This window comes from Corvus kubaryi, unplaced genomic scaffold (genome assembly GCF_017639235.1).
Source record: "Corvus kubaryi isolate FWS band 111438036 unplaced genomic scaffold, C.kubaryi_AGA036_p1.0 split1-131, whole genome shotgun sequence".
NCBI classification, from domain to species: domain Eukaryota; kingdom Metazoa; phylum Chordata; class Aves; order Passeriformes; family Corvidae; genus Corvus; species Corvus kubaryi.
In genome coordinates, this window is record NW_024582073.1 from 24,091,606 (window position 1) to 24,119,415 (window position 27,810).

Here is a 27,810-nt window from a genome sequence, read left to right on the forward strand (position 1 = left end):
CTTCAGATAAAAGCACAGAAGTGATCACAACAGCTCAGACGAGATGGCCATGCAGCTCAGTGCTTTAACACTGACAGTGTCCAAAAATAGATGCCTCGAGGAAAGCACAGGAACAGAATGTGTGTAATAGCCCTTCCTTAGCTTCCATCAGCCTGCAGTTAGGCTCTCCTGAGAAAGCCAGCACCTAATCCCACACTAACTTTACTGAAACAGAGCTACCCTTTCAAAGGACAGCCAGTCCACCCGCCTGAACTGGTGGAGTTTGTGCCATCTCACAGAACCAGGCTAACTCTCTTACAGCTACTGCCTGAAGACAACCAGCTGTGCAAACATGTTCTCTGATTTACGTCCCTCAACACAACCTTAAAAGGAGTTGATTACTTTTCTGCACAATTAGAAGGTGAGAACATCACTAGTTTTCCTTGCTTAATTAGATTTTTTTACACTATCTCATGGATTTTACCCTATTATTTTACCTAAGCATGTACCAAAGACCAGTACTGCTGCCTACCTTTAGCAGCTGGGTATAATCAATAGAGGGCAAAGGTTACTAGTGACAATTACATGTTGATTATATGACTTAACTAATACAATTCCTTTACAGTTATTTTTAAACCTTTTGCTTTAATTAATTTCCTATTCTGTTTCAAATTAAATCATTTAACTCAGTTTCTTAGTTACAAATTTTTTTTCTGTACAAACTAACAGATAAATAGTTACTCACGGATAAATAATTCCCCCCACAGCTACATACTGAACTCACATACTGAGATAGAAGTCGACTAAAATTCTGGATATTTATATGCTACACAAACTGCCTCAACTTTGATTTTGCTCACTGCATACAAAAGATGCTTAAATCAGATTTGAGTATATGTAGTTTGATGGTACCAACAAAATGCATGATTAGGTATGGAAAAAAATTCACAATGTACTAATATATAATTTATTCACATAGAAACTCTGCCCTTCAAAATACTTCCACACTGACAGAAGTCATAGCACCCAAGAGCTGCAGACACTCAGCATTTTTGATATCAGTAAAAGTCAGAAAAAGAATACAATATAAAACTCCACGATGCGGTATTTGGATTTTATATTAAGAGAAATATTTTCACTGCAAAGGTAGTTAGGAATTGGAACAGGCTGTCCAGGGAAGTGGTGGAATCACCACTCCTGGAAGTGTTCAAAAGACGTGGAGATGTGGCTTTGGTGACATGGTTTAGTGGATTTTCTTGGCAGTGCTGAGTCGATGTCTGGACTCGATGATCTTGGAGGTCTTTTCCAGCCTAAAGGATTCTGTGATTCCATATTAAGGAAATATAAAGCACCTGGGCAACAACTGCTCTGTTCTCACAGAGAAATCAGGTTGTAAACAACGTCTTTTAAAGGCGGAATGTTGTAAAGAAAACGTTTTCATTCAAAAACTTAGGAGAAAGAGACCAACAGAATCTGCTCTGCACCTCTACAATTCCTGTACTTTAATTTCAACCAGAGACGCGCTAAAATGAACCGTTTATGCTGCACTTGAAAACCTGCTGAATCTTCCGGGATTTAGGCAATTGATTAATTTTTCATATTTAAATAACAAAGAGCCGAATCGCTAGGGAACACAAATCTATGCGCTGCGGGTTGCTGAGTGCCTACTCCCTGTGCTACGGACACCGAGGTAACCTCCTACACGGCTGAAGCACGCAACACACCAATCTCCGGGAAAAATCATGGAGGAGACACTCGGCCCCTGTGAGAGGCAGCACCTCGGCCGGGGCTCCCCGCCTCGCCCGAGCTGCTCTGGGCGGGCAGCTCCCAAGAGAGGCGCGGCCATGGCGGAAAGCATTTTAAGGGGGCACTGGCGCCAGGGCGGGAACACGGGCCGGCCGCGGCAGGACAGGAGGGGCGCGGAGAGAAAGGGTGACCCGCCCTCGGGGTCATGGGGGCTGTGAGGGAAGGAGACGTGGAGCTCCGCCAGGCGCTGCGCCGGGAGGCGAGGGGACCCACCCACCGCGGGGAGGAAGCCCTGCCTCCCAGCCCTGCCGCGGCTCGGCGGCCCGCTCGCGGTTCTCCTCCCATTCCTGCCCAGAAGGAGTCACGGCGGACTGTGATGGACAATGAGTTGGGGCTAACAGAGGAGCTTCTCTACAGTGAGGCGGCGCCATCTTGCAATACGGATGAAAAGCTGTGACGGGAGCCATTTTGCATTTGGCTGAGAGATGAGAAGCGTCTTATTACATTTCGCCTTCTGGGCGCCGCCATTTTAGGTTACGGCGGAGCCTCCGCCTTCCCAAGCACAACCTCATTGGGCGCCGCCATTTTGGCTTACGAACAAGACGGCGACCCGCAGGGGTCCTCACCCCCTCCCTTCCTCCCTTTAGGTGCCTTCATAAAATGCCCGTCGAGAATCCCCTCTTTTTTCGCCCCGCTCCCAAGATGGCGTCGATGCGGGAAAGCGACACCGGCCTGTGGCTGCACAACAAACTGGGCTCCACGGACGAGCTGTGGGCGCCGCCGAGCATTGCCTCACTGCTCACGGCCTCGGTCATCGACAACATCCGCCTCTGTTTCCACGGCCTTTCCTCGGCCGTAAAGCTCAAGCTGCTCCTAGGGATGCTGCACCTGCCCCGCCGGGCGGTGGATGAGGTGAGAGCCGGTGGGGAGTCGCAGCGAAGCGGGGTACGCGCGTGTGTGTGAGGGGGAGAGGTCGGAGATGGCGTGAGGGGAGAAGGGGAGGCAGTGCCAGCACCACCTCCCCCACCCTTTTCTTTCCACACGGAGGCTGCGGGGAGGGGGGACCCCGAGCTGCTCGCGGGGCGAAGCCGAGCGGCCGCAGCCCCTCAGGCCAGGGGCGTGTGATGGGGCTGGTCCCCACCTCTCCCTCGCAGCCTTCCTTGGACGGGGAGGAATAAGGAAAGAAGGTCTCCCAACTAGGAGGACTCGGTCCTCGGTGTGAGGAAAAGCGCCGAGATTCCCCGTGATAAGGGAGTGAGTGGAGTGGGAGCTTTGCCGCTGCTCCTCCTCTTCCTGCTCTTCGGGGATTCCCTGGCTGGCACTGGCCTTTTGAAAGCAGTTTGGACGTGAAACCCATTGTGTGGCCCACAAGGACTCGTTGTAGGGCTGTGTTTTGGGTGCCTTTTCGGAAGAGGGCTTTTCTGAGTCAGTGGTTGATCAATGGCTAAGACAGAGGCAGGATCGTTCAGGAGCTGTCGTGTGTGTGCTCGGTTTCCTCCACTCCTTCCTTAGTACTGGCAGCTCTGTAGGTGTCACAAGTCGAGCATCTCGGCTTTAGGAAGGACAGCAGCAAGTGCTGAAACTTTGGGAGTGGAAGATCTGGGGTCTGCACTGAGCAGTGCTTTTCCCCACCCTCCTGCAGACAGGTCTTGAGTGAGGAAAATTGCTGTGGTTTTTGTTTGCCTTTCTTTACCTTTCTGGGAACACCTGGTGCTTTCCTCTGCCGTCCTACCCCAGCTAATAAAGTGGCTGGCTCGAGTCTGAGCTGGCTCTGCAAGCTTTTTCACTTGGCCCTGGACTATACCTCATCTGTACCTGGTTTATTCTTACCAGTGGGCAGCTACAGATGTTTGGGGCAATAGCTGGAGAATGTTTGGAAATCTTAAATTTCTTCAGCCAGACTGGAGGAATTCCTCTCCTAGTTCCATCATGTAAAGTAGTGTTTCCTGGTAACAATTATGGAAGTGGTGTGTAGTTAGATTTCACCTTCCTGTGTAGAGTATCCTCAGCTGTGCTTTCACCAGTTTCTTTCTTGGCTAAGACACAGCTGCTGCTTAGGTTTAATATACATATATACCAGGCAGGGTGTGGTATGTAACTTGGATTATTGTATGCTCAGCTTTTGTGCAGTTCTAGTCTGAAAATGGGCAAGCATCACCTTTAAGCAATAATTTAGTATATGTCAGTGTTTGTCTTGCCACATGCATCTGTATGATTCTTCACTGTGTTACACTGGTGTCACTTAAAAAAAACCCAAAAAACTTGTTCAGCACGTTTATGCTAATTTTTAAAATATGATATTCATGTTTAGTGCCTGTCCAGTGAACAAGCTGTCATCCTTGTGTGTGATAAATGGGGTCATGTTTTAGATAAATGAAATAATCAAGGCCAGAAAGGGGGATGGAAGCTCATGTGAACTTGTTGAGTTTGCAGAATTCTTCTGAACTTAGTGTGAAAATCCAAGTAGCCTGGAAGAAATTAGTATTGCAGTGTTTAGAAAAATCCGTGGTGTTTTTAGATTGAAAAGAGCTTCAAAAAGCTCAGGGACTTTCATAAATAGCACTCATGGTAACTCTTAGAAGGAGCAGCATTTAAGCAAACCGAAATAATTTGTTAAAATGCTTCAAGAGTGTTCACTGGGTGGGTAAAAATGTTTCAAACCAAACCCAAGGAAGATGGCAGCCAGCAGCTTTCCTGGATCTGTGCTTTTGTTAGCCGTGGAGATAAACTGTATGTAGAGAAAAGCAAGTCAGTCAGTGTGCCTTTTAGTGTATCCTTAAAGTTATCAGTTGTGTTCCAAATGTAAAGCTCTTGTTACGGCTGTAACAAAATATTGTGGGATTTTTCAGTTTAGTAGAGTTCATGAATTCAATCGTAAGTTTAATCTTTTCATTGTAAACTGATGATGCTTGATTGAAATCTACCCTTAGCATCTTTAATTATTTCAGGAACATGAGATTTTTTTTTCTCCCCCTTAAACTGTGTGGAGTACCTTAAAAAAAAGATTTAAAATAGAAAAACTCCTGAGGCAGAAGCCCTTAGCATTGCTAGTAGGCCTACTATTATCATTATAGACTTGCTTCAATAGATGGTAAAAATAGCTGATGTAACCAAATTGCTGACAGAAAGGGCTGTTGTCTTATCAGATGCTCATAATTTGTGGTTAGTTGGCTAAGATAGTTTTATTTGTGCAGATTTGTCACCTAAGTTACTGTCAAGAGTTTCAATATTTTAATTGGCATGGAGTATCTTGCACACAATATCCAGAAAACAGATAAATATGTCTGTGTCCAGAATGGCTGTGCTGTGCACATCTCTGTAGCAGCCTCTGCTTTTGTGTTGGGGGGTGCTGGGGGTGGTGCCTTCCTGCCAGGACAGAGTACCTGTAGCTGCCTGGAAGTGAATTTGTCCTTTGGAAATCACTCCCATGCCTGAAAATTATTAAACTTAACTATGAGAGTGCTTAATTAGTCTCTTTGGAAAGTCAGATGTCTTTCCTATGCCGTGTGCCAGTCTGTATCGATCATGTGCGAGAAGCACCGAGCTGGCATTTGGAAGCTTTAATTGTATTGGAAAACACATTGCATCAGCTTTGTAAAGCTTTGGGAATCTCGATAGCAGCTATAGGATATGTTACATGTTAAAAGATAGTCCCCTCTCTAGATAACAGATTCAACTGAGTTATTTTCTCTTCAAAATATTTTTTTTCTGTTTTCTGTATAGTAGCATTTTCATTAAAGCTTAGAATAACACGGAAGCCGTTTGGGAGCAGACATTTGAGTAACAAGCAGTGTGGGAATCAAGGAAACTGGTGGTATTTGGTTTAGAAGGGATTTAATTGCTCCTGGTCCTTTCTAAATCTCTGTGAAAGCTTCAGTCTAGACAAGTGAATCTTCAATGAGTTCTCTTGAAAGCTCAGTCCTTCACTTAAGTGGTTTTATCCTCATATGTAATATCTTTCAATTTGCATACTGTTTTCATTCAAAACTCCAAATATTATATAGATATAAGTGAGTTAATCCTCATAATACTCTTGTGGGACAAGTAAAAATCTAATTTTTTATCATGCTGTGAACCTCATTACTACATGTTTGTTCCTGCTGACTAATAAGAATAATTGGCTCTCATTTTAATTTTGTGTTTTGTAGGCAGTTACCAAAAATTCCTTTCCCACTGTAATTCTCTGGGCAGAACTTGCAAACTCTTGAATCTTACGGCTTTTCATCTGCTAAATTTTTTCTAGATAATTGCACTTATGTGAAATGATGCCTAAAGTTCAGTGTAGTGCTGACCAGAGTTTCAGTTATGAATTTGGCAGAACGGTTTTTTCTGTTTATTTTGCATATTATATTCTTGTTAACCTGATTCACAATGACAAGTGCAAGCTTTCTTTTTATGCCAATGTGTAATTTATTTGTTCAGGGTTAGACTGAGATGTTACAACCAAGTCTGGAGCAAGGACTGTGCTTCTGTGCTCTCTGAATTATCTTGAGAGGAAGATCCCTATCCCAGCAGGGACTTGCCTGTTTATTACAGTAGCCGCAAGAGAGCGGAAATCAAAACTGGTTCTTTGTACTGGTTTGTGTGCACCAGGAGTCATCTATGCATGGAAGTGGGAATTGTGGAGTATGGGTACAAAGGAGTAAGAAGGGACATGACACTTGCATTTTCCTCTGTATTGAGAACACACTGGCTGTTGTGCACCTTTCTGGCCTGCGCTTAAAGTTCACAATTATTCTGTGATGTAAAAGTAGTATATTTTAATCCAATATTTTTCTTGACCACTTCAGCTCTTTTTCATTATTAAAATGCAAACCACATACAGTAGTGGTATTGACCCATCCTGGGTTTGTATTATGTAAATATTAATACTGTGTTTTCAATCCAGTGCTTTTAGTTTAATGAAAATGCTCTATAATGATAATGTGGATACCTATTAAATATCATCTCTTCTATAGCTCTGAGAGATTAAAGCTTCATTTGGTTTATTAGCCAACTGTTGATGCAGTTGTCTAAAAGTATTGTCACACATATTAATTTAGGCAGAATATAAAGCAAATAAATGGGAATTCTTTGCAAGTAGTTATCTTGAAGCTGTCATGTTGTGTGGTCCTAGTAACACTTCCTTTTTTTTATACGTCCCCACAGTCCTGTTAGTCCTTCCCGCACAGCCATTATAATCTCCCTTTGTCCCCAGACTCTTCCTGTCCTGCCTGATCCCTACTTGCTAGATGTTTCTAGCTGTGGCCTGTGCTTTTTCTTATGTGCTAGCAGGCTGAGAAAAATACTTAAGGATCTTAAGTTTTAGATGAGAAAGACACTGGAACATGTTACATCAGATCTTGACATTCATGCTTAACAAGATGCTGGTTGGAGCTGGTGGGAGTCTTACTGACCCAGTGTTGCAATCTTAGACAATTAAGAGTTTGGGATTATGGCTGTGCCCTGTAAAGTAACAGGAAAACTGCATGTAGAATTCCCTATTGAGTTGCATTTCATGCATTCTCAAGCCATAAATGAAATGTTTCTTTTCAGCTGCCAGTTGAACAGTGAAGCGGGAACATGTGTTTAAATTGCCATTTGAAGACAAACCTGAGTCAAACTTGAATCCGGGCTTTTTAAATGCAAAGCCATATTCAGGCAAGGTCTCTGGTTAGCTCACAGTACTTGTTAGTGTGCTTTGCTTCCCTGTGTGTGATAGTGACTGTTCTTCCACCATGTTCTTTCTGTCATGAGGCCTTGTGATAGTGTTATTTGCTGAGTGCTAGGCAAACAAATTGTTTCTTAGCTCCTTTCTTGAAGGAACCAAAGACCTGTAAAGCAGTGGGTCGTGGCATAAATAGGCTGCCTGAACTTTAGCCCTAAGAGCAGTGAGGATGCAACATGCCCAGACAAAAGCTGTACAGGAACTTAAATAGTATAGGCATGTAGCTCTGTGAATTTTTGGTACAAATAAGAATTTTGTGAAATAGATATGAAGGGTAAATTGTGAGGATGTAAGAGACATTTTTCCTCTAGCTATTGCCTGACTTTGCTTTGATGAAGGAAATTCTATTCTGTACACTTACCTGCATTAGTGGTGTCCATAGAAAAGCTTGTAAAAGCTATTAATTCATCAGCTCTTCTAGGATGTTTTAGGTTTCCAGGTGTTTCGTGTCAATCAGTACCTTGATTCCTTAAGGACAGATAAGAGAACAAAAGACTTGGCTTTGATAGGGTTCACAGTCATCCTCTTCCACTGTAGAAATTACTTTGTTAAGGAGTTTAGGGTTAGAATAGAGAGATTGACAAGTGTGTGGAGGTTCTGGTGGGGTTATGTTTACTGAGGAAGAAATGAGCAATGGAGAACAGCAAAGACTAGAACCTCAGAAATCAATTCTTTCCGCTGGGTAAGCGTTGGTTAAATTTGGCAGCACATTAACCAGTGTGTGCTCCTGGTTGTGTGCTCAGTTTAATCTAAAGCAAATCAGTGGCACTGCTGAAGATGGGAACTGGCTCGTGTAGTGTCTTCTTCTTGCTCTCCTCTTTGTGCTTCTGGTGTTCGTGTGACTGCAGTCAGTCACACCAGGGAGCTGGTAGAGCTTAAAGCTAGAGAGATGCTCGTTTTGGGTCAGATGGACTGATGCAGTTTGTTTCACTGGCACATAATGTGTGAGCCCTAAAACTTGCAGGGGGTAAAGGACAAACTGGCTCTGTAGTGGACTTGTAAACCCTTCCAAACTGAGAGGGCAATAACATGTGGATGAAAGGACTTGAGAAATGTCAATGTTTGCTTGCCTCTGAGCTTTAAAAGTAGATGGGAGAGAAATGGGGAGCAGAAATTTAACTTTTATTTCTTTTATTTAGAGTTGTATGCATAGAGTAAGCTTATTTTATTAAACCTTTTAATATGAGTGCTTTAAATAAAGGAAAAGAAATGCAGCATAAAGGCAAAGATGAGTCTCTTGCTTGTCTTCCCATGTTCAGAAACACGATGGCTGTAACTAAGCTATTTGTGCCACAATGGGTTGTGAAAAATCAAAATTCATGTATTTCCTTATACTTGCTTGTACATTTTTCAGCATTAATACAATGCAGATAGAGTATGGCAAACTACTTTGTGTAATTTTACTATTGTGTTTTGTGGCGTTTTAGACACAGAATATTTCAAACATCTTAGTTCTCTGAAGCTAATGCTGTTCTTGCTTACATGAAAATTTATTTAGAAAAAAAGCAACTGTTCAGTCCTTGGGGGTTTAAACTTACTTGTGAATGAAGTAAACAACTAATTTAAGAGATTCACTGTGTAAACCCCTGACTGCAGTCACCTTGGTTTTCATTTCTTAATGCCAACAGATATGTTGGTCGGTAATTAAAAAAAATACTGTTACAATGAAACTTTTGAAATTCATTTCATGCATTATTTTGCATTTTTCCAACTAGAAAAATAACTTTTTTTCTGACTGTAGAAGCTTTGGGTAGATGAAAACTCTTGTTACTTGTGGCATGTTAGAGGGCTGTGTTTACTTCTGTAATACCTGACTTTTGTCAAACAATACAGTATTGATTAGGTTATTTTGGCTTAAGCTTAAGTAATATTTTGAAGACTTAATTATGATGCAGATATAATCTGTCTGCTTAATTATGCTGTAGGCTGGCAAGGGGCACATCTTCATTTAGATGCCTGTTCTAAGTAACTTGTATTCTAGTTGCATAGTCCTATCACTGAATAGAAGGTGTGGGTCCACAGGGAGTATGAGTGTAGAACATAAGGAGACAGTAATGTAAAAACTTGGCTGCTGCTTTTAGTAAAAATGCCCAGTGCTAAACAAAGCTTTGAGCTGCCAAAAGCTCAAAACAAACTTGGGTTAGATTGACTGAAAGCAGTATAAAAAGATTACCTTGGTTCATTCTTTGCTTGATTCTAGAGTTAATGTATAACTTTGTGGAAACAGTCTCCCTCTTCCCTCCCCCAGTAGTAAAACATTGTGCATGTTTGTGTCTTTTTAAAATAAATCCAACTATAACCTGTTTAAAACTGTTTCCAATTGGTTCATTTTCTTTTTCTTTTTTTGTTAGATGAAAGGGGCACTGACTGAAATTATCCAGCTCGCTACCTTGGATTCAGACCCCTGGGTCTTAATGGTAGCTGATATTTTAAAATCCTTTCCAGATACTGGCTCCCTTAACCTTGATCTTGAAGAACAGAATCCCAATGTTCAAGATATTTTAGGAGAGCTTAGAGAGAAAGGTAAGCCTTTTCTGTTGGTGAAAATTGCAGGAATGTGGTGCCTTTTTTCAGGAATAACCTGTCATTTCACAGGCAGCCTTGCTATCTTAACAGTAGAGGTACCAGAACAAGCACTGTCTTGTGTCTGAACTACCACAGTTCATGACTTGCGTGTTACTGGACTGGGAACTGGTATTTGAGGAACAGTAGCTTCTTAAATTATCTTTTCATGTATCATCAGAACTTAATGTCAGTTATTGCCCAGAGTGTGAAGGGCAGCACAAAAGTTGGTATGGATTCATTAGTCTGAGAGACAGGCTGTGCTGCATCTTAATCAGTAGAGGTTTTTTCTATGTTGCTTTTCTCACTTTTGTGGTACCAAAGATGCAGCAAGTTCTGTCTTGTGTGGACAGCCTTGTGAGTGTGTATGTGTGTAAACACCACCACTGTCCTGGGCAGGGGCTGCCTCTGCTGGAAGTGTCTGGGCAGCAGGTGATAGGTGCTGGAGGGAGACTGATCTCAGGAAGAGCTGTGCTGCTGATGGTCAAGTAGATACAGATTGCCCAGCAGCTAAAAATACAGGGTCAGTCACTTGCACAGTTGCTGTTTCAAACAGTAAATGGTGATGCAAAACTACTACTTCACTGGGTTTATTTTAGCACATTGTCTAGAAAAAGCCCTCGGGCATCCATGGACAGACATGATCTCAGGGCTGGGATTGCAGCAGAACAATAATTAAATGACTTGGAGGTGGTAACACTTTGTTTTCTTCCTATACACAAATGATCGTTTGTCTGTCTGCACTTGTGATTTGGATTTTCATTCAGTAGTTTGGTTTTCATGTATAATTTTTAAGGAATCTGAGAATTCAATAATTTTTATCTTTCTTTGACAATATTAGCATATTTAAGATACCTATAATTTGACTAGGTAAAATTAAAATGGAAGCTTTTATGAAGCTAATATGAAAAACAAACATACTAATAACTGGTTATATATTGTGTAATAATTGGAACTAAATTACTCTTGGTGTTTATACAAGTAATCTAAAATTTAAAACCACCTATACAGTCCAGTTGTAAAATGTTTTGTCATTAGCTGTCGAAGAGGTGCTAATACCCATACTGTGTTAACTCTTTATGCAGTAAGTGAATGTGAAACTTCAGCTATGTTGCCGTTGGAATGCCAGTACTTAAACAAAAATGCCTTGACAACACTAGCTGGGCCACTTACTCCCCCAGTGAAACATTTCCAGCTGAAAAGGAAACCTAAAAGTGCCACTCTTAGAGCTGAACTCTTGCAAAAGTGTAAGTAGTATTAAGATTGTGTACAAATTAAATGGTGAAAGGAAGAGTTATATTCAGTCTTATTCTCCAGTATGGTGATATACATTAAAATTTCCTGTTACAAGAGCTTTCCTGGATGAGGATGGACTGATGTGTGGAAGAGCAGGTGCAAGTCATTCCAGCCAGGATTGCATTAAAATGCTAATCTTGATTTAAATGCTGTTCAGATTTCAAGGCATACAAAGAGCTGTAGCTTTATAAAGCACAGATAGGTCCTCTCATGGGTATATTTAACAGTCAGTTGGGAGGACTTCTGAGGGACAGCTTTGGTTGAAGTTCCTGAAACAAAAGTAAAATGAGAACGTAGTTTTATTTTGGCTTGTGCTTTTGGAGCAGGGAGCAAGAGCTGCTAATTAATGCTTTCTTTCACTCAGTATGGTTGTATAGGGTGTAAAAACCAAGAGGGTTTCTCTTAACAAAAGGCAGCATATGTGCACATGTATGTATTGGTAGCTGGTTGAACTAAGTGATCTTAAAATAGTTTACTGCAGCTGCTGTTCTGTTGGAGCAGCTTGCTGCTTTCTTGCATGTAACTTGAGTTGGTCTGGTTAAATACAAGATTTGTAACTTTTTATGATGTGTCGTATAACTTTTTAAAATTATTTAAAATTCTGTTGAGTGAATTGCCTGTTCTGGTAATTTCTTTTAGTTTAGGCCACCTTGTCCATTGCATAGTCATATTGAATTTGCATTTTCTCCAAATACTGTGCTTACTTCACGTAAATGACCTGGGTTTTAATTAAAATACAATTCTTTTTTTGTTGCTATTCCTATCTCTTTATGTATTAATTAGTAACATTTTGTATAAGAAGCAATGTGTTATATATTTTTAGCAGAGGTTCTGTAATAACTAAAGCCCTTCTTCCTTTTAGCAACAGAAACTGCACAACAGCTCAAGAAGACTGCAGGAGTGCCTTTCCATGCCAAAGGCAGGGGACTGGTCAAGAAGATAGATACAACAAGTATGGCTCACTTTCATCAGTTCTCAGAAAGAAAACCTGATAAAATGGCCTTGATGAAGAAAAAAATTACCATCTGTTAAAAATTACCAGCTTAATTCTTTTTTGAAGCAAAGGATTTTTCCCTTTCTGCCTCCCTCTCTCCTGATACTTAAATATTTCTGACATGTCTTGTCAGAAGGAACAACAGCGTGTGGGGTTTTTTAAATGGCAAGTGTATCTGCCATGCTTCTAAACTGTATGCAGCTAGATCATGCCTATAGACTTTGACAGGAATTTAATTTGCATCTCTCCAGGAATAACTCCTGACTAAGCCCTGTTGCTCCAAAACAGAGCAGAGTGGATCACACTAGTATGCTGTGCTCTTTGAAATGCTGTGAAGTAGACTGAAACTATCTTGTATTTGTATAATTCTGTCTGAAGAAAGAAAAGGGGGACTGTGTGTTCTCTGCAGTCAAGGCTGAGCAGTGAATTCTACATGGCAAACCTGTAGAATGATCCTTCAGCTTTGAATTAATACATTTCAGCTGTTTGTTGAAGTTCCTGAACTGCTTGAATTTTTCAAATAAGGAGTGAGAAGAGTGTTCAAAATTAGTTACATACTCTTAAGTCACTGCACAGGTATAACTTTCCTGGCCACCAGTGTGAACATTTGAATGATTTCTTGATTTTGTGGCTGGAAGCTGTGAAGTATTTTGTCAGTGCTGTTTAAGGTGTAGCCTTGAGGGCTGAAGTTTGGCCTCATGTTCATGCAAAAATTGTGAAAAGTTTAGTTGTAATTTGAACTAAAAATTGTTCCATTATAGAAAAGGACTGTTAGTTCTTGGTATTTTGTGTAGCTGTTGAATTACTAAAGCCAGTTTTTAGACCTGGCCTTGAGAGCCAGTTGGCCTCTAGAAACAGGAGTTGAGGACCAGGTGAGGTTTGCTCTGCTGAAATGTAGTCACATGGGTCAGAGGATTGTCCTGTGGTGAAAACATTTTCAGTACAACATGTAGAGGGATACAGAGTCTCTAACCTCAAACTGAAGTTCTGTGTTTATCTTCACCTTACAGGGCATGATGAGATTGTCAGGAGGCTCAAAGACCTGATAGATCTGTATATGTGTCCCTAATCTTTTAATAGTTAAGAGATTGCTGTGTTTAGTGGTAGCATTTAAGTGTGAGGTAGAAGGGCAGCAGCATAGAGTTGGGGGAAGCAGATGCTTACAGGTGTGGCTGATGCTACTGAGTATTGAGCAGGTGTTCTGTTTGCACTATAGACCGAAATTGAGTCCTCCTCCTTGTGCAAGCAGCAGCTCTAGAATTTCAAACCCCTGTGTGAGGCAGTAACTTACCTTTGCAGTAGATCACAAGCCCTTAGCCCTGCAGCTTGGCTAAGAATTTTGGTTATATACAGTTTTACCAAGTAACTAGATTGTGAAACTCAGAGGGCAACTTTGCCAATAATTTGATTCAAAACATTTATGTCCTATACTGTTACATGTTCAGAGTTTATTTTTTACAAGTAAGGAAAGCATCTGTGTGTGTAGGAAAAGTAGATTTTGTTAGCAGTGCACCTGTTTGATTACTTCACGTAGAATGGGGTTGCAAGCACTGGTCAGAGATTGGTTCTTACTCCTTTTTTGAAGGGTAAAACCCAGTCTGACCTTTGAGGGACATGTAGTGTTATAGACAATTCGACATTATAAACATTTTAATTTAAAGGGGAAGTAGTGTGTGTGTTAAGAAGGGGAAGAGCTGAAGACCTCGTTTTAAAGCATTTTTCATAACCAATTAAACACATATTTCAGTTGTTGCTTTCTTTGCTCTTCCCTAAGCACCACTCAAAGGAATACCAAAACAAGCTCCGTTCAGGAGTACTTCCGCACCCAGTGTATTTAGTCCTTCTGGAAATAGAACTCCTATTCCTCCTTCAAGAACACCTTTGCGCAAAGAAAGAGGAGTAAAGGTAGGTGCACTCCTTGTTTTTCTGCTCAGTTCTTCTCTCACCTAAAGTGAATTTCTGCTGCTGATTTGAATCAATATATTAAAGGAAAAGAAATTGAGGATGATATTTAGAGATAAACTACATACATTTAGCAATGGTTAGTAAGTTCTATGTGGTCTTTCTTTTTAGCTTCTAGATATTTCTGAGCTGGATATGGTAGGTGCTGGCCGTGAAGCAAAGAGAAGAAGAAAGACATTAGGTTGGTACAGCATTCTACTTACAAAGGCTATCAGTACACCTGCAAATAGGATCAAGATTTGTAGTACCATTTTGTTCTTAATTTGCTAAAGCTTAGCCAGAGCTAAACTTTAAGAAATAAGGGGATGATACCAACCAACCCAAATAGGTTTTAAGGGAGGATTTTCACTTGTCTCAATGTTCCTACTCATTGCCTTGTGCCTAGGTAATATACCTCAGTCATGTGAAAGGATTGAACTAATCAGTTGTGCTTTGGGCAGCCCACAGGTGTGACTGGCTTTGGTAGTGGAATTTTTCTGGGTTATTTTGATATGCTCACTTCTGCTGGCTGTATGGCCAAGTAAATTAATTGAAAGTAATGTTGAAAAACGTTATAGCACTCTCCAAAATTCTGACCCAGAGATCTTAGCAAGTGAATAGTATCTGATATACTGCTTCTAAGGCAAGTGACAGGGTAGTGCCCTTCTTAACCATATCAAGAAGATACACTGTGCAGCATATTTTTCCCAAAACAACTTTTTTGTATTAGTTACAAAAAAAAATAACACCTCAGAACAAAACCATAATTGCAATTAAAATGTTGCTTGGGCTTTCATGCTTCCTAATACCAAATTACTCAGTTACTGTATCGTGTACATTGTGGTTCCGTTCATTATTGGGTTCATTACAAAACTGTGTTTGGAGTTTACTGTATCTATTTCAGCATATACCTCTTCAAGCATGTTTTAGCAGACTTTGAGAAATGTGGTTTTATACCTTTGTTTAAAAAGTATATTCAGTATTTCAGAAAAAAATTTTGGACTCACTTCCATTTTCGTGCAATAGATACAGAAGTTGTGGAAAAGCAAGCCAAAGAAGAAACAGTAGTAGAAAATGCTACCCCAGATTATGCTGCTGGCCTTGTATCTACACAGGTAAAACCAAGCAAAATTGATCAAACAAAAACCAACCAGTCAAAAAAAAAAATAGTCTTGACATGTGCTATTCTAAACCACTTAAACACTGCAATGGTATTTTACTCACTTGTTGAAACGTCTCTTTATTTAAAAATTTTTACATATTTTTTTCAAATATCCATTATATTTTCTCCAACAAAAAAGCAAACCAGTTGCTAGAAGTCGTTCAGTCAGGGAGAGGGGAGGGCAAGTCGTGTGTAGGCTTTTTTCTTCCTGTTTCAGATACAGTATATTAGAAAACGTGGTGCAGCTTTGTTTTGTTAGTCAGGACGTCGCTTCTACAAGAATGTTACGTCCTGCCCTTGGTTTTGAGTAAGAAACTGTCTGTTGGGCATGTGTGACACTCCAAGGCCAACATATGGGCAGAACATGGTAGGCCAGAGTCAGGAGTGAAGGTTATTGCCTCTCTTTCTGCAGTGCTAAGAGAATCTTTCTTTTAGCGAGTTCCACATTTTACAGAATGTCCCTATTTTATATTGTAGAGCTACCTTAAATTATTTGTCTGTTAGACTTATTCCCCTCAAAACTTCTTTCCTCTCTCACCCCGTTATGTTTACAAGACTGGATCAGGCAGAGAAATCTTCAATCATGCTGCTGTCTTTATGCTGTGTACTCGGTGTCATGTATAATTAAATACAAAATTAGGTTTTTTCTGTAGCCTTATCAGCCTGGATGGCATCAGTCATGTTGGTGTTGACTGCCTGTTTCAGTGGGAACAGAGTTTTTACCTGTGCTGTTACTGCTGCCTTCTGCTTCCCTGAGTCCTAGAGGCCTTTGTGTTCTTGTGGATGATATCCTAGTAGACCTTATGCCCATGGATGAACACAGGTTCTGCTTGCTAATGGTGGAGAGCATGTTTTCTCTGCTTGTTCACTTAATCCTAGAGTGTAATTACTTCATAGAGGGCCATCTGCACAAATTTCTAATGTTTGAAGTAGAAAGTTAGTGTTGAACAGATTGTTAGGTAGGACTCCTAACAGAGGAGTCTGCAATTAAGTTTCCCAAAAGGAGTATCTTAGTAAAACTAATGTTGAAGTTGTATTTAAAATGCAGAAACAGCCCATGAATGCTTGCAGTGTGGCTTTAATACTTTCTTTTCTGTTCTGTAGAAACTTGGCTCGTTGAACAATGAGCCTGCACTACCTTCTACAAGTTATTTACCTGCTACCCCCAGTGTGGTGCCGTCTTCCTCATACATCCCAAGCTCTGAAACACAGCCAGGTAACAGCCGCTTCTTTGCTCTTGGGACCTGATACCTCCAACCCTGTACAGTTTTACTGTCTGGCTGCTCTTTTATTTACAAACCTGTCCCTCAACTCGAGTGAAACTCCACCTTAGCGATGTAAAATCCATTGCAAGACTCCAGCCTTTGGGTTTGGGGTAACCAGACATGTCATTTAACCTAAGTAAAGAAAATAATTGTTGGCTCTAAATTTTAGAGTGACTTCTAGTTAAGTCAAATAAGCAAAATAATTTCCTGATTTGTTTTTTCTTACACAGTAATAGAAAATCCGGCTTTTATAATCCCCAAAGAGTAATCAGTATAAGTCTGGAGTATATATTCCATGCACACACATGCTAGCACATACAAAACAGTTGCTTTCAGAAGTCAGTTTTATTTCTAGAGGAAAATGCATATTACCTTTCACACAGTTTGGGATTAAGCCATCCGTTTTTCTTTTACGTTTGTATAACAAAGATAATAGCAGGACTCCTGCATATTTTGAAAAGTGCTATGTTATTTTCAATTCTAGAAAATTGCCAGTAGTAAAAAATAGTTTTTACAAGTCCTTATTTCCTACACTTTTATTTTGACCCACTTAATTTTATTTTTCCTTCCCTGTTCTGTGTGAAGTCTTCAAAGGGATGTGTCAGTTTGTGCTAACAGATGTGTGTGACCAGATTCATGACCAGATCTGTTTGTTAACAGAGAACCGACATTTCAGTTTAATACATTATTTTTACTTTTGCTTCTGAGGTGTGGCATTTTGGGCACTATGGAAAATTACATATGCAAAACCCAGTCATTTCACTTGGCCTCAAAACAGTTCAGAATCTCTCTGAAGGTCCATGCACATCTCTCTCTGGCAGAAAATTGGCATCTCCAGAAGGAATGCAGCCAAGAACACATAAGTGTGTCAGCAGCTATAGTACTGTTTTCCAGATTGGTGGCATTGTGTTCAACAGCAGGAAAAGTCTAGTTTAAAATTCTTTATTCTTTCCTTTAAGAGTATGGAGTATTTAGCTTTTCTTATGGACTAGGAACATAAAACTGTTTCCTTGATATAAGATGCGCACAGAATATCCACAGATTGGGCCTCATATAATCTGAGGTTGCATAATTAAGACGTTACTTTATGAAAGTCAGTTATTCTGACAAGAGATAAAGCCAGTAATGAAACTTGTACAAAATTAAGGAATAACTAATAGTTGCAAATGTTTATCCTCTCAAATGTTCCACATCTACTGAAAAATATCAATATTGCTAAAACCATTGCCATTCCTGTGCCAAGGTGGAGAACCATAGACGTCTCATTTCTTAAAATCTGGTCTGAAGGGTATCAGTGTAGCTCTCATCCATATCTGCCTTTAGTCTGCTGCTAACACAGTGTAAACAGGTCAGCTTAAATCTCATGAGGTTTGTGACGGGTGCTTAAGCAGCTGTGCCTGTGTCTAAGAGCTGCAAAAAAACATAATGTCCACTGGGTAATTACCACTGGCGGGACAGATGGTAACTTGCATGGTCATGCTGCTGTTATTTCCTAAGTTGCCTCCAGCTGCAGCAAAGTGGGAATACTATAGCTTCCTTAGTGCAGGTGAATGGATCAACTTTGAGAGAGAACAGAGTTAAGCCCTGTCAAAGTTGTGGGGTTTTAACTTCTAGCAGCTAGTGTTTAAATAATGAGTGATTTATGAAGATTACATTTAATTCTGACATCTGTTGAAGTGTATTTGTATTTTCAGTATCTGTTACTTAATTGCCACTTCCTTTGAAAGCTGCTGCTACATTAGGTAAAAACTGATGAAATCTTTTTGAACTTGCTTCTATGTGATAGTACAGCAACAATCCTGGTAGGATCAGAGTACAGTTGTTACAGCAGTATAAGCTAAAAAGTAAATAAAGCAGTTTCAATTTGATTAATCTCATGTCCATTAAACATCAAATTTCATGGTAAATATAGTGCAACCCATACTGGACAGCTAGTTACTCTGTTGTCTAATTATTTCTAAAAATGATTGAGTGGAAAGAGCATTAGCTCAACTTTTTCATATGGCTCTTAGATGGCATATTGAATTGTGCTAAAATGAATCATCAGAGATTTTAGTTTTCTTTAAAGACCACTGGTGATGCTAATCCCTTTTGTGGATTATAATGTTTTTAATTATCCTGACTGGTTTTTGCAGCTGGTTCTGCACGAGAGGCCTTGCAGACCAACAGACAGACTGAAGAGCCTGCAGCTCCAAATGCAACTACAACTCTCCCTGCACAGTTCAAACAAAGAACACCCATGTACAACAGTAACTCTAATCCCCCTGCAGCTACACCTACCTCACCCCTAACACCCACCACACCTCCTGCCATCTCTCCTGCGGCACAGGCACCACAAGTGGCCCCCCAGACTCAGCAACAGCCACCACCGAAGAAAAGCCTCTCTCTTACAGTAAGTTAAAACAGGCTCTTTTTAACTGATGATTTTGATGTGGATTGGATCTCATTTATATGTTGGCATTTCTTGGCCTTTGGATCATGGAGTGTTTGAGGCTGATTTTTTATAACCGAAGGTTACAAAAACACTTTGTGGTTTAGTATTGCTGTTAATCACAAGATTTTTAGTTGTGCAATGTTAATGTTGCAGTAAAATGTCATTATTTAATGCCATTTGTTATGTAAAATAATGTGTTGCTCTTTAGAAAGAATTTTAGGAGAAAAGTGTATTTCCAGCAGAAGTTGCCCAGCCAATTGCACATAATATAAATTGCTTAAAATTGTCCTAACATTGCTGTAGTAGGAGAAAATATATCAATAAATTATTTTAAGGTAAAAGATTTTATTTCCGATCTACGTCATCCCCCCATTACACATTTTCCAAAGCCTGAGAGTGGGGATATATGCTGAAGCTTCTTATTCCTGGTACTTTGGTATGTATTATGTGCATGCTTGAAGTTCAATTCAAGATGCAGCTGATCTGAAGACTTTGCTAAGCACATCTGTAAGCCTGGGTTGCAAGATCTGAAGTTTAACAAGCTGGGTGATTTCTTTTCAGTATCTCTACTGCATTTATTAAAGGCAAAAAAATCCTCTGAAATTATTGCAAGCCTGGGTTTGTTGGACTGTAGAGAAAGCACTGGATTTTTTTCTTCTTTTCCTAATGTTATAAAGGACACAAAGTTGATAACATAAACATTAAGCTTCTCATGTGTTTCTGTACCTATTTGAAGGTGGAGGTTTTTTATTTTGACTTTTCAGAATTCAGTTGTCACTGATGTGTTAGGTGTAAGTATTACAGAGGGGAAGGCTTGAAATTAAGATGCCTTTTTTGTTAACTTTCTGTAGGTCCTACAAACTTTCACCTTATTCTTTTATGCCCATCTGTGGGTATTAATGTGGTCCCTGTTGGCAGGGTTTTTCTCCACTGGAATTGACATTTTTTGTATCTGTTACAGAGGGAGCAAATGTATGCTGCACAGGAAATGTTCAAGACTGCAAACAAAGTTACAAGGCCAGAAAAGGCTCTTATACTTGGATTCATGGCAGGATCCAGAGGCATGTATTGATACTAATTTAGCTTACTTCTGAATACACAAATCTGAAATACAGCCTAGCATTTCTAAATGTGCATGTGAGAGTGCTTTGCTTTAGCTTTGTCTGTAAGTGCTGGACTCTTTTTGTTTTACTCTGGACTCCACATAGTATGAATTATAGTTCTAACTACCTGGAAACGGGTCTTTAGGGTCCATTTCCAGTAAGTCAACTGGTCTGTCGGAACAGCTGTGGACCACAGTATAACTGACCTCATTGTAGAATCATGGCTTAGGGTTGAAGAGAAACAAGGCAGCTGGTCAGCAGTGAACAGACTGGTTGAGTACTACGGCTCTGCCTAGAGGACCAATGAATGTAAATTCTGTTGTGGCAAGTTTATGTACAAGTCGGGTAGTACAGAACCTCTTTGCTAATTCCCTGCTTTAGAAACTGGCAGCTGTTATCTCAGACTTTAGATAACTACTGGTGCTGTGAATCATGGGGAGATAAGCTGTCTCATAGCCAGATCCTGTTATGTATTGGCCTTGATAGACCAAAGCTGTTTTACCTAGAAGATTATCAGATGTAAGATGAGAAGGGGCTAAAGAGTCCTTAAGTGAACTCCCATCATCTGCACTAGCTCTGATTTCTAATTTGGTATTTGGGGCTCTTATCACCAGAGTCCTGCAGCCTAAATGTGGCTCATGCATTTGGATTAACACAATACACTAGTGAGGATGACCAGAGCAGAGTTACTGTGGTGATCCCTGAGCTTTAAGTTTGGTACATCTTGCATTAATGACCGTGCTTTTAGTACTAGATGCTACTTCAAATTGCAGTAGGGGGCTGTACTTTAATATCTACATGGACAGCTTTTTCTAACACAAGGTAAAATACTATTTTGGAAGTGTGTATGTGATACAGATTCACATACACATATATAGTAAAGTATATATTAATATAAATTCCTTCAGTAATAATGTCAGCACCTTCTGAAGGTTGGATGAATAACTGCCAACTGATATTCTTGAATATCAGTACCTTGAAATGTAACATTTAATACTTCTACTGGCATGGAACTGAGTCTGGGACTAGTGGTTTCAATGAAGCTCTTTGGGCTTCTTTAACAGCTAAAAATTGTTGAGGCATTTAACTACAAAATGTATCCCAAGTAAAGGAAGTGGTAGTTCAAGTTTACTAACTCCCTTTTAAATATAAGCTTCTCTTCTGACTCTGAGGCAGAGAGAAATGACACTGGCGGCTTTACTACTTCTTTTATTGTTCTTCCAATTACTTTAGCCTTGAGCTTCATCTTTTGGGGTCTGGTTTTGTTATCTTTAAAGCATGGTCTCAGGAGTGTGGATGCAGAGAAGATCTTGGGCTATGTGCTTTACTCAGCTTTGGGTCTGAGGTTGTTATTTGTGGTTTTGGGGTTATTTTTCTAAGCATAAAAACCCCTACCTTGTTCAATACATTGTTGAAATGTATAACGTGTTTCTCTCCTTGTTTCTGCAGAGAATCCTTGCCAAGAGCAAGGTGACATCATCCAAATTAAGCTTAGTGAACATACAGAAGATTTACCAAAGGCAGATGGCACGGGCAGCACCACTATGTTGGTTGACACAGTCTTTGAAATGAACTATGCTACTGGTGAATGGACCAGATTCAAGAAGTACAAACCCATAACTAATGTTTCCTAAGAGATGCAGCAGCAGCAGACTGGACCAAATCAAGCTTAGAGTCAACCAGCTCATAGAGTATGTCAACTGTACAAAATGGCATTCATGTGTACATGTCTTATTACCCTCCAGAGTAGAAGCTGTGCTCTGCAACCAAACTGAGCTCGGTGAACACAGAAGATGATGGTGTCAAACTCACTTTTTGTTTGTTTGTTTGTTTTTTTTTTATTAGTCTTGGGAGAGGGAAAGATGATCTTGGGGGGGGAAGTTGTTGGTGTGTTTTTGTTTTCCTACAGTTCAAGATCCTGAAAAAGGAGATCACATCTGAAAGGTTACAGATGAGAGCAGTTTACTGCTAAGTACAAGAAGAGAAGACTACTGCACAGTCATTCACGGTTTGCTGTTAACTGAGGGCACAGATCTTTATTATAAAAACATTTTCTTTGGCAACATGAGTTCTATCATAAGAATGGATATCTGAAGCACCACAGATCGGTGCGTCATAATTTTATATTTCAGCTGCAGTATAACTATTGCAGATGGTAGATGTCAGTGCCTAAAGGTACCCACTGTATGTTTAGCTTATTTATGCTTGGGTCATAGGATGAGATTGAGCAGCTTTGTTAACTCGCTATATTGTCAGTGTACATGCCCAGCATGAGTTAATCTATATTTGGCATTATTTGAGGTAGATGGAAACTGAGTATCATAACTTTCTGAAGAAAAAACCCATCAAAATCATAAAAGTAATGGTGGCTTGTCGCTGCTGAAGTGGCAGTTTCTTGCCATAGGAGTCTTGGGGTAGAAGTTGGTCTATGGCTCTTGCATAGCAAGCCCTTTGCCCAGCATAACTTACCTGGAGGAAGGGAAACAACTACATCACAAGACCAATGGGAGCTCAATTTAAAAATGGCCCTAGAAATGGTTGGACATGTATCTGAGAAGAAGTAGTTCTGTTGTCTTGAGGCGCTGTTAATCTATGTTTGGTTGAGCAGTCATAATGTGTTTGATTGCCGAGCCCTGACCCAAAAAGTTTTGAATGACTGTAGCTGTGGTTCTTACCAGTATAGTTTTATCAGTATAATTGCTAATGTGGCCACAATTATACTGGTGTATAAATGTGCCTTGTACTTGTCCTCTGCTAGTAGAAGCACATTTTTCTTTATAACTCTGTTCATACCACTGGTGTAATCTGGCTTTAATAGTACAAACAAAGCTGGCATTTACTGAGAGGATTTATGTACATAAGTCAGGATTCCTTCTTGGGAGACTTGGCTTCATCATTTGAAGGAGTCTTGGATTCAGTGTCTGGTTTCTGCCAGTACTTGAGTGTGCAGCTGTGCTTGGTTGGGAATGCTGCTTAGAAGGAAGAAATACAAAGATGAGTAGCAGAGTGGTGATGTGTTGAGGAGGTACCTTGGCTGACTTAAAGGTTCATGTTGAAGTGCAACTTTTAGGATGAAATGAGGCTTCCTTTTTTTTTTTTTTTTCTTTTTTCTGAAAAGAAAGCAGACCAAATCCCCTAGTACACTTGTATCCTAATAAAGACATTTAGATGTTTGATTAGAGTCTTTTTTTATTGGGGAATTTTTATTGCATTTTAACCTTAGTTTTTCAATCAAACTACCCAACAGGACAGGGCAAATATAAATATTATTAAAAAAAAACCAACCCTGTATTCTGCAGTGTTTTAAGATGTGACCAAAAGCGTAGATTTCTTAAGTTTATTTAAGCAAATATACAGAATGTTCTAGCTCTGTAATGGGCAGGTTATTTGTTGGTAACTGCTGCCATTACAGAGTGTTGTGCATGTTTTAGTGCGAAAGTTACATATTACTGTCACATTGGGGCTGTCCTCCCCAGAATTACCCATTTCAGAAACAACATAGACTGTAATTTTGGTTGCAACTTTTCTTTATAAACAGCTAGAAAACAGCTTGACAAGTGAGGATGGGTAGTGAGTTTTAGTTTTTAGAAGTTCAGTAGAATGTGTTATGGTTATAACTTATTTGATTTTAGAGCGTTACACAATGAGGGCTAACAATAGCATATGAAAGTATTCATCTTTTAGAAGAAAGGTTTAAAGAAAAGTGACATTCCTTTTGTTGTCTGCGTTCAGATCTTAAAGTTTCCTTGTGATGACCAGTTTTCTGTAAACATGTATGATACTTCTGTCTCAATTGTTCGTGCTTGCTAGATGAGCTACAAGTATCAGATACAGTTGTTAAGGAGCATTTAGAAAATTGGCTGGCTTGAGGGGCGTTCTGTCATTGTAAACTGTTGATGCAAGACCTGTGCAATTCAGTCGTGGTCAGGAGCTGCTGTGTGGTGGCTCTTTTGTCTTGCTTGAGATTAATGGTGGTCCCTCACTAAACTTTCTGGGTCCACAAAAGTCTGCATTTCAGACCTGTGCTGTGGGGTGGAAATAGCTGTCCGTCTGCTCTTAAGAAGCCCTTCTAGAATCCAGTGGAGTCGTTTGAGTGCAGTAGTATGTAGGAAGCTTAACCATGCTGCTATTTGTAATTGCTGCATAATGCAGTTGGTCTCCAGGCCTTTTTGTCTAAAGTCAGTCATATGCAATAAATGGAAATTTTAAATAGAGCTATAGTATATTTTTAATTCCGTTGACTCGTTAGGATGAGACAATTTAACACTGCAAAAGTAAATTATTTTTTAAAGTCACTCTATGACCCTCAATACCAGAGCATTACTTCAACTTGATCTGTGTATCTAGAAAGTGTTTCTTAAATGCCTAAAGAAAGGGAAGTTTCTGCAACATTGTTAAAATGATAAAGTAAGAAGTAAAACTACATGGAGTTCTTTGGTTCAGCAAATGAAACCATCAAATCTGTGTTCTGAAAGTAGGAATGATGCCAGACAAATCAGAAAGGGCAGTTTCAATATTGAAATTCCAATATATTGGAGTTGTTACATACAAAACAAATTCTGGCCCTGGAACTTGACATTTTTTGTCTTGAATACTCAGTCATGTGGATGTGAAGCTATTCAGTGAGGCTCAGTGTGTGCTGTAAGGTTAAACAAAAACATTTTTTTACTCTAGAGTGACTTGCAGATGTACTGATTTGACCAGAGAAGTAATTCAGGGTTTTCTTAAAGCTTTGGTTTTGTCCTTTCCTCATCCCTCTATCCAAGCATGAAGTTTTAGGAAATAGCACGCCCAAACTTTAGAACTTTGGGCTTGAACTGCACCTCATCAAGGAGGATGTCCCAGTCTCTCTTGCCCTTGCTTGTAGAGAAGCCCCTGTCTGTGCAAGCCTAGGCATGATATGAATTAGCCTCTTTGATTTGAGTATGAAATACTGGAGAAAGAAGCAATGAAAGCGGCTTGTGTTTTCCCCTTTCCTGTCCAAACTTTGTTTTCAGGGGAGAAAGAGCACATTCATCTTACCCAGGCTTCTTCAACAACTTGCCCTATAGTGAAGTGCTGGGTTTCTGAAGGCTCCATTTTCTTTTGTGTGCGCTGTGAGGACCAGAAAGAGTGAAATGAGTGTAATTAAGAAAGGGAGCCCAACAAGGATGCTGAGCAAGACTTCTGATCACAGATTCCATCTTTCTGTTCATTCTTTTGCAACTCTAATGCTTTGTAGTTATCTCCATACAAACCAGTCTAGGCTTAGTACAGTTAGCACTCTAGTACTGGGCTGGTATTTTGTGGTTAACCTGATTTTCAGTGGTGGCTTTGCCATTTAGTCTTTCAGTTCAATACCATAGGATGCTGGATGCAGTGGGGAGGAGCCTTTGGTAGTTGCTTGACATTTTTATGTGGAATTGGTCACTTCTCTCACTAAATTGTGTCAAAGTGCAGACCACTTGTCTAGATAAAAGAATCTTGAGACTTTGACATTACACGGTTTAAGAGTGAATCACATTTTCATTGTAAGATCTGACTGGAAAAAAAAAGACTAAGAAATGTTAAGCCAGAGCCCTCTGGGAATCTGGTGCCTTTAACAAAAACTGTCATTTTGTAAAATGTCACATCTATAGCATAGCCCGTATGTTTTCTATTGGTTTTTGTTTGGTTGGGGTTTTTTGTACAGATGTAAATTCAAAATATTCTGTCTTTGGGTACGTATTTTCAGTGTAATACAGTATGTATAATAAAAAATTTAGATTTTCTAAGGAAATGGACTGATACTCTTCTTAATAATCAAGTTGTTCATTGTACTAACAGTTGAGTTGTTGTACCACCAGCCTGAGACCAAACAGCCAAATTGCCTGATAATGTGTATTTTTTTCATATTTGTGGCATTGTTTCTGTAGGTACATTTCAGAGTTGGCATTTCAAAGCTGACAAGTGCTGGTTTTGCTGGTTTAGGATATTTTTGAGTAGATTTACTGAAATACCTGCTCTTGCTCTCCGGGTGGGTTCACTGCAAGCTGGTGAGCCCTGGGTGCAGTGTGTGGGTGTGCACATGCGGAAGCACTCGAGGCACAGCCAAGATCTGATGGTATGAGGAGGATCTGCCATGCACAGGTTCTGTGGATGAGGTGCGGAAGTGTGGAATAAACCCTGTTGTTCTACAGCACTGCCTTTTTCCGAACTGGAGCAATGGTGGCTTCTCGCAGTTTGAGTGCAGCAGAAGGTGGGTGTGTTTTGGTTTGGGATTGGTGGTTTTTTTGGGTGGGGTTTGTTGTGGGTGTTCAGAAATTGTTTTCATGCTCATGTACTGTTCCTAGGGTCTGGTTCTGTGATAAGCATGAAGGTTTGTCTTACAGTGTTATGTGGAGATGTGTGGCTGGCCTTATCCCAGTTTCCTTATGTGCAGCTATGTGAAATGGCTCTGTTCCACATGCCTGTGCTGGGGTGGTGCCAGACATAGTCTGAAGTTTTTCTTTTCTGTGTCAGGTTGACCTTATCAAATAGTCAGGAAGGGAATTCTGTTCCAGGTCAGCTGCTCTTGTAGAATGCGTGGGACAAAAGCTTTGGGAGAGGCTGAGATGCACGCTTCATTTGTTATTTCATAGGGCACTTGCTCTCTGAGATTTCCTGGTGCCCAGACCCTGATGCACTCCACATAAACAGGGGTGTGCCAGTTCACCTGCGTGCTGAGACTGGCCTGGGCAGAATCAGACCTGTCTGTTTCCAGCAATCTGTGCCACTGGACACTTTGGAGAGGCTTAGCTGATACAAGGGTGTAGGGGATGTAATGTTTAAGATGTTGCCCTAGTGCTAACCCTTAAGACTAATGATGGACTAAACACTGACCTCTTCCAGACCTGGACAAACCCATGTCAGGTGCTGTCCTATATTCTGGGTGCCTTTAGACAGAGCTTGAGCATCTCGGGCTCCACTCCTCTCCCTGCCCTGCAGGTGTGTGTGTACAGGCTCTCCTGAGAGCAGGAACGGGAAAATGAGGCAAGAAGCAAACCCCAATTGTTCTAAAGTAAATGAAGTGACTTTATTTCCAGAACCTGCTGTGTTTCAAGACACTTGCATTGTACCAAGTGTACTGGAATTGCTTGAGGCCAGGTTGGATGGGGCTTGGAGCAACTTGGTCTAGTGGAAGGTGTTCCTGCCCATGGCAGGGGAGTTGGAACTGGATGATCTTTAAGGTGCCTTCCAACTGAAAATGTTCTGGGATTCTGTGACCTTTTCCTGAGGTCACAGGAAATTGGGGAGGTTCCTTTATTTGGCTCTCAGAATGTGGTTCCTGTGTGGCATTTGGTATTAAAATATACTTGTTCCTTCCTGGTAGAAATTTAATGGAAACAGAAAAGCAATTGGTTTCTCTGAATGGTTGATCGAACTCCTCACTAGCATGTAAGCTTGGCTCTAGTGCCTGCCCCATCATTTTGTGTCACTGAAGTCCATAGTCTCCTTTTTCCTTTTCATCTTTCAATAAAAATTGGGGGTGTTTTCTTGGCTGTTTCCTCACATAGGAGAGTCAGCAAGGTAAGCTGATCTTGTGCTAAAATTTTGTGATTATCTGCATTGAGCCAGAGCTGCTGGTTGGGGGTACCCAAGCTGTGCCTCAGTGGAAGGTGTT

The 27,810-nt window shown here is 40.4% G+C and overlaps 1 protein-coding gene across 1 annotated transcript; it reads left to right on the forward strand.

Moving 5' to 3' along the window:
• The first annotated feature begins 1,934 nt into the window (after positions 1 to 1,934).
• NELFA (negative elongation factor complex member A) lies at positions 1,935 to 25,947 on the forward strand. The gene is made up of 11 exons (XM_042053208.1): positions 1,935 to 2,637; positions 9,784 to 9,955; positions 11,080 to 11,241; positions 12,153 to 12,242; positions 14,059 to 14,189; positions 14,358 to 14,427; positions 15,252 to 15,340; positions 16,492 to 16,603; positions 18,788 to 19,044; positions 20,048 to 20,147; positions 21,639 to 25,947. Exons 1-11 carry the CDS (start codon positions 2,386 to 2,388, stop codon positions 21,821 to 21,823), a joined length of 1,620 nt encoding a protein of 539 aa, XP_041909142.1. The 5' UTR covers positions 1,935 to 2,385; the 3' UTR covers positions 21,824 to 25,947.
• Positions 25,948 to 27,810: the final 1,863 nt, after the last annotated feature.

Coding starts and splice junctions, on each gene's coding strand:
- NELFA (XM_042053208.1), top strand. CDS start 2,386: ATGCCCGTCGAGAATCCCCTCTTTTTTCGCCCCGCTCCCAAGATGGCG. Junction 16,604..18,787: donor AAGCTCTGAAACACAGCCAG/GTAACAGCCGCT, acceptor TGGTTTTTGCAG/CTGGTTCTGCACGAGAGGCC. Junction 20,148..21,638: donor ATTCATGGCAGGATCCAGAG/GCATGTATTGAT, acceptor TTGTTTCTGCAG/AGAATCCTTGCCAAGAGCAA.